This window comes from Fulmarus glacialis, unplaced genomic scaffold, assembly GCF_000690835.1.
Source record: "Fulmarus glacialis isolate BGI_N327 unplaced genomic scaffold, ASM69083v1 scaffold36049, whole genome shotgun sequence".
NCBI classification, from domain to species: domain Eukaryota; kingdom Metazoa; phylum Chordata; class Aves; order Procellariiformes; family Procellariidae; genus Fulmarus; species Fulmarus glacialis.
In genome coordinates this window covers 16,426-22,203 of record NW_009235892.1, presented here as the reverse complement: position 1 = coordinate 22,203, position 5,778 = coordinate 16,426, and the positions used below count along the sequence as shown (strand labels likewise).

Here is a 5,778-nt window from a genome sequence, read left to right as displayed (position 1 = left end):
GAGAACTAAAACCCTCTTTTAAGTTTTTTTCCGGACCTTTTCCCCTTTAAAGCGGGAATTTCGGGGCACCGAGAAGTTACGGAGTACCCGGGTGAGGAGCGTGCCGGTTCCCCCGGCTGAAACAAGCCCCAGGATGGCGCCGAGTGGCTCAGTCCCAGCTTAAAGTCTAAACCCGCGCCTAGGAGGGGGCTTAAATAACCCCCTGGGGAATTAAAATGCAAATTATTTGTGCCTCGAGCAAGGCAGAGCGTGGTCTAATTACAGGGAATTGCGCACGCGTGGCTGTAGCCGAGGGTCCGGGATGGGGCTGTCCCCACGGTGGGACCCATGGCCCCCATCAGCCCCACGGTGGGGGGTGCGTTACCTCCTCCCTGCCCCCCACCCCATCATCCCTTCTTCTTTCTTCTTCCCAGAATTCCAACCTCGTCCTCCAAGCCGATCGCTCGCTGATCGACCGGACCCGGCGGGATGAACCGACGGGGGAAGTCCTGTCCTTGGTGGGCAAACTGGAGGGGACCCGCATGGGGGACAAGGCGCAGAGAACCAAACCCCAGATGCAGGAGGAGAGACGAGCAAAGTGAGTTCGAGCTGAGAGCTGAGGGGGTGCAGAGCCCTGACTGAGAACTGTATTTACCTGAAAAACACTCTGGGCAATTACACTTTTCATTCTTGTCTTTGAATAACGCAGCCTTGATTTGTTTTAGTCATAGAAACGGGGTAGAATTCAACGGTGTTGGGAATATTTTGTGGCGAAAAATGTTTTGGTGGCGTGAGGCTAAAAACCGCCAACTCGGAAGATGCAGAGACGTTATTTTCTTCATTTCGAGCCCGTCAAGAAACTAAAATTGAAGTGGAAAAATGAGAAAATATCTATTTTTCTCCTTTATTTTTCAAATAAAAGAGAATAGCTGTACTTGAAATAGCAGGAGCCAGGCTCTGCCATGGGGCTGACCTGGGCGCTCTCCTCCCTGCCCCTCTTTCCAGGAGAAGGAAGCGCGACGAGGACAGGCATGACATCAACAAGATGAAGGGTTACACCCTGCTCTCCGAGGGCATCGATGAGATGGTGGGCATCATCTACAAACCCAAAACCAAGGAGACCCGCGAGACCTACGAGGTGTTGCTGAGCTTCATTCAGGCGGCTCTTGGGGACCAGGTGAGGACGGGGACGCCGCAGGACGGGTGTCCCTGCTCCGGCAGAGGATTCAAAGCCTGTAGGATCTGGCTCTTGGATGTTTTAATCTTTCCCTGTAATCCCGTGGGGTGGCTTCGCTCCGTCGGTGCTGGCTTTTGGGCTCAGGGACGTTGCGATGGCGCTTTTGTTGTGGGGGTGGCCTTTCGGTGCCTATATGAGGGTCCAGAAATAGGAAGGACGACACCGTACCCATCATGTAGCAAATTTCTTCTCCGTGCTACACGTTACTCCTTTCGCAGCCACGAGACATCCTCTGTGGAGCCGCTGACGAGGTCCTGGCGGTACTGAAGAATGAGAAGCTGCGCGATAAGGAGAGGAGGAAGGAGATCGATCTGCTGTTGGGACAGACGGATGATACCCGCTACCACGTGCTGGTGAACCTGGGGAAGAAGATCACGGACTATGGTGGAGACAAGGAAATCCAGAACATGGGTATGGGAAGGCATTGGGCTGGCAGAAAGTTGGGTTACTGGTGCCAAACTCAGCCTTACTCCAGGGTAGTGTTTGCATACAGAGAAGCCAGAAAAATGTTTGGATGGTTTTCAAGCCCCGAAACCACGTTCTTTTCATCTTTTGGATGCGCCGAGGTGTGGGCGGGTGGGTGGATCTGTGAACCTTGCATGTGGTGCCCAGATTTTCTGATGAATTGACTCCGCTCTCCCTCGCAGATGACAATATTGATGAGACGTACGGGGTGAACGTGCAGTTCGAGTCCGATGAGGAGGTACGAGATGAGAGGCTGCAGGGTGGCAGCGGAGTCTCTGCCCTGTCCGCTTGCTCCGAGCCGCTCCGCAGGGACCGCCTTTGTCCCGTTGGACTCGGTCATGTTGGGAAGTGGGCGTTGGCTCGGGCTGGGATGTCTCTGCCAGGAAGGAGAAGCGGGATTATTTTAGATGCCGCTTCCTGGCTTGGGGAGGATTTGTTGATTATCCTGCTAATCCAAGGCTTATCATGAGTCAGTACGATGGAAAACAGATGGTGATATTTAGATCTCGTGGGGAAACTTGACAGATTGGGAGGAAGAGCGCTGGTTGGAAGTGTTTCACAGAAACGCTCCCTGGGATTGTTTTTTGGAAGAGGCTGAGAGAACGATAAGAGAGACAAATAAGAGATTGTTGGAGGAGTCGCTGGCAAAATCCTTCTGTAGAGAGTAGAAATAATCTTACCGTGTGGTCCTTTACCTGAACGACAGCATTATGTTCCTGTTAAAAGCACGAGCCAGGCTGTTTCCCCTCAGGAACGAGTTGCCAGATTATTCATTTCTGTCGAGGAAAAGCTTCTCTTTGATGTTTCCAAAAGCCGCTTACTGGAACTTCTCTTTTAACAGGAAGGCGATGAGGACATTTACGGCGAAGTGCGTGACGAAGCGTCCGACGATGACATGGAGGGAGATGAAGCCGTTGTCCGTTGCACCCTCTCGGCCAACGTGAGCCACTGAGGAACATGAGAAACGTGGTTTTGGGGTGGTTTGGAGGAGGGTCGGGGATCCTGTTGGTCTATAGATGGAGTTAAGGTTGTTTGCGGGTGGAGAGGAGCCTTGAAGCTGTTGTTTGATGGAGGCCAAAATGAACGTTAATAAAATTAACAGGTCTGGCGGCTGCACAGTTGCATCTGCTGGTTCTCTGCTCCTCTGCCAGGGTAGAAAGAGGCCCCAAATGCTCGCTGCACAACGCTAAGGTTGTCTGCCTGCTTTCCTCTCGCAGAAAGATAACATTTCTGTTAATTTTTCTGATTTTCTTAAGCTTGTGGCATCGGGTGAGCTGATGAGTTCAAAGAAGAAGGATCTGCATCCTCGAGACATCGATGCCTTTTGGCTCCAGCGGCAGCTGAGCCGCTTCTACGATGATGCCATTGTTTCCCAGAAGAAGGCGGATGAAGTGCTGGAGATCTTGAAGGTCCGTGGCCACCTGTCTGCAGGATTGCAGCGGTCTCAGAATACCTCTCTGTCTGGAAGACAGGAGTTTGCCCCAACAACTGTGTTTCTTCAAATTAAATGCAATTGTGCATGTGTCATGTTTGCCAACAAGATAGATAAGAGCCGGACTAGTCTTAATTCACAGAAATTTTCTTCTAAGGGGAAGATGACTGGGTTTTTGTCAGCGTTTGCTGGGAGATTGTCGTAAGTTGGGTCTGTTTCCCTGCTAATTTTGGTGCTGATGTTCATGTGCGCTGGGCGTGGTGGCTCACTGGGGAAGAAGGGGAGTCAGAGAGGATGGGATTTTTATCTGCAGTCTGAATCGGGTACGTGGTCTTGCGTGTAGCTGCTGTTTAGCTCCGCTTGAGTTGAGTTCTGTGCGAAGCAGGGATTCTGGTTCTGTTGGCCGCAGAGGTAATCGGTCGTTCTTCGTTTCTTCTCCTCCCAGACTGCAAGCGATGACCGGGAATGTGAGAACCAGCTTGTTCTGCTCCTGGGCTTTAACACCTTCGACTTCATTAAAGTCCTGCGGCAGCACCGGATGATGAGTGAGTGGCATTCCCTTTAACCCACCTTCTTGTTTCCCTGCTGTCCTGACGTGATTCCAGCACAGCCCGAGGCTTTTTAACCGCCGTTGGTGTTGCTTTGTGAAGCTTGGGCCCTTGTTATTTGCTCCCTTCTTTTGGTTCGACCCTTAACCCTGCCTGCCATCCCTTAATTTTCTTTCATCAGTCCTGTACTGCACTTTGCTGGCCAGTGCGCAAAGTGAAGCTGAAAAAGAAAGGATAATGGGGAAGATGGAAGCAGATCCCGAGCTGTCGAAGTTCTTGTATCAGCTGCACGAGACAGAAAAGGAGGATCTCATCCGGGTAAGGCTAGAGAGAACCGCAGGCAGGACGAGAGGGGGAATCGTGGGATCCTTGCCTCCGTCTGCGGTCATCGTTGGGCTGTGTGTTGTGAGAGAGGAGCCTGCTGACTCAGCTGGGATTTTGAAACCATAGGAAACGTTGTTTAGGTGACGGCTGAGACTCAGCTGAGAGGGTGATATATTTACCACTTCTTATTTTTGAGTCGCTCAGATGTCTGCTTTTCCAGGAAAATGTCAGTCTCTGCAAATTTCACATTTTTACGCTGGTGTTAACTGTCTTGTAACAGCACCGTTTCACCTCTGGGCCTCCTTGATGCGAGGCTCACCACAATAAAACACCCTGGTGACCTCTGATCAGCTCCTAATTAACCTGGGGTTGGAATGTGACACTCAACAGGTTTATTGGCATGCAGGGTTAGCTCTGCTTGGCCTTTGGATGGTGGCAGTTCCGTGACTGATTTGGGGGTTGTTTGGGAGGGAATCAATACCATATTCCTGCTTTGTTGCTAGAAAAAGCCCTAGTTATGTTGATGTGAGGGGCCAGTTTGGCGTCTCTGTGTTTGAGGAGCGCTGCTGGCATGTGGCAGGCTGGGCTTTTGCTGGGGCACTGCAGGGTTGTGTGTCTTCACTCCCTGCTTCCTTTCACTTGCTCTCCTGAAAGGCAAGTTTTATGTCCTGTCCTTGGGGGCACTGTTTCTACTGCCAAAAATTATTGGCTCCGGTTATGTGAATGCCTGCGCTTGAAAGAAATCGTGGCGCTCTGGTCGCGCGGACTCGCAGGGTGCGAAGCCGTGCATGACGGGAGAGCCTGGCAGTCCACGGAGGAAGCTCGGCAGCTCTTCTTATCTCTTTGCACAGGAGGAACGCTCTCGCCGTGAGCGTGTTCGTCAGTCCCGGATGGATACGGACTTGGAGACCATGGATCTGGATCAAGGAGGAGAGGTAAAGCTCTTTGAAGTCATCCGTTCCTAGCCCTTCTGACAAGCATCCTCAGTAAGTGCAAGAAGAGTACTTGAAGTGGCATGGGCAGGAAGATACCAAGAATAAGTCCCTGAGGTGCTAAAGAGGCACTTGCCAGTTGGATGCAGTTGCTTTTCCTTTGGTCCCAGGGTGAAAATGGCAGGAGAGGGTTGTTCTCTAATCCTTGCCCCTTTCCCGTTGCTGTTCCCAGGCACTGGCTCCCCGGCAGGTGCTGGACTTGGAGGATCTGGTGTTTGCCCAAGGTAGTCACTTCATGGCCAACAAGCGATGCCAGCTCCCCGATGGTTCCTTCCGCAGGCAGCGCAAGGGCTACGAGGAGGTGCACGTGCCTGCCCTGAAGCCAAAGCCTTTTGGCTCGGAAGAGGTAGGTGACCGCTTTCTTCCCCCGTATTTAGCACTAGGTGTGTTGAGTGACCAGATAACCGACGTCATCTGTCTGGACCTCTGTAAGGCCTTTGTCACGGTCCCCCATGACATCCTTCTCTCTAAACTGGAGAGAGATGGATTTGATGGATGGACTGTTCGGTGGGTGAAGAATTGGCTGGATGGTCACATCCAGAGGGTAGTGGTCAACGGCTCGATGTCCGGGTGGAGATCAGTGAGGAGTGGTGTCCCCTCGGGGATCCATACTGGGACCAGTACTGTATAATATCTTCATCAATGACATAGACAGTGGGATCGAGTGCGCCCTCAGCACTTTTGGAGATGACGCCAAGCTGAGTGGTGCGGTTGACACGCCTGAGGGATGGGATGCCATCCAGAGGGACCTGGACAAGCTTGAGAAGTGGGCCCATGTGAACCTCATGAGGTTCAACAAGG

At 52.0% G+C, this 5,778-nt stretch overlaps 1 protein-coding gene across 1 annotated transcript in view; it reads left to right on the top strand.

Moving 5' to 3' along the window:
• Positions 1-52: 52 nt before the first annotated feature.
• Positions 53-5,778, top strand: part of SNRNP200 (small nuclear ribonucleoprotein 200kDa (U5)) — a gene marked incomplete at its 5' end in the record, with an annotated part of 21,491 nt that continues 15,765 nt past the window's right edge. Inside the window, 11 exons of the mRNA XM_009586188.1 lie at positions 53-91; positions 414-577; positions 985-1,156; positions 1,435-1,627; positions 1,864-1,919; positions 2,523-2,621; positions 2,938-3,090; positions 3,559-3,658; positions 3,843-3,979; positions 4,837-4,920; positions 5,150-5,323. Of these exons, the coding sequence (XP_009584483.1) occupies positions 53-91; positions 414-577; positions 985-1,156; positions 1,435-1,627; positions 1,864-1,919; positions 2,523-2,621; positions 2,938-3,090; positions 3,559-3,658; positions 3,843-3,979; positions 4,837-4,920; positions 5,150-5,323 (1,371 nt within the window). The remainder of the gene's footprint in view (positions 92-413; positions 578-984; positions 1,157-1,434; positions 1,628-1,863; positions 1,920-2,522; positions 2,622-2,937; positions 3,091-3,558; positions 3,659-3,842; positions 3,980-4,836; positions 4,921-5,149; positions 5,324-5,778) is intronic.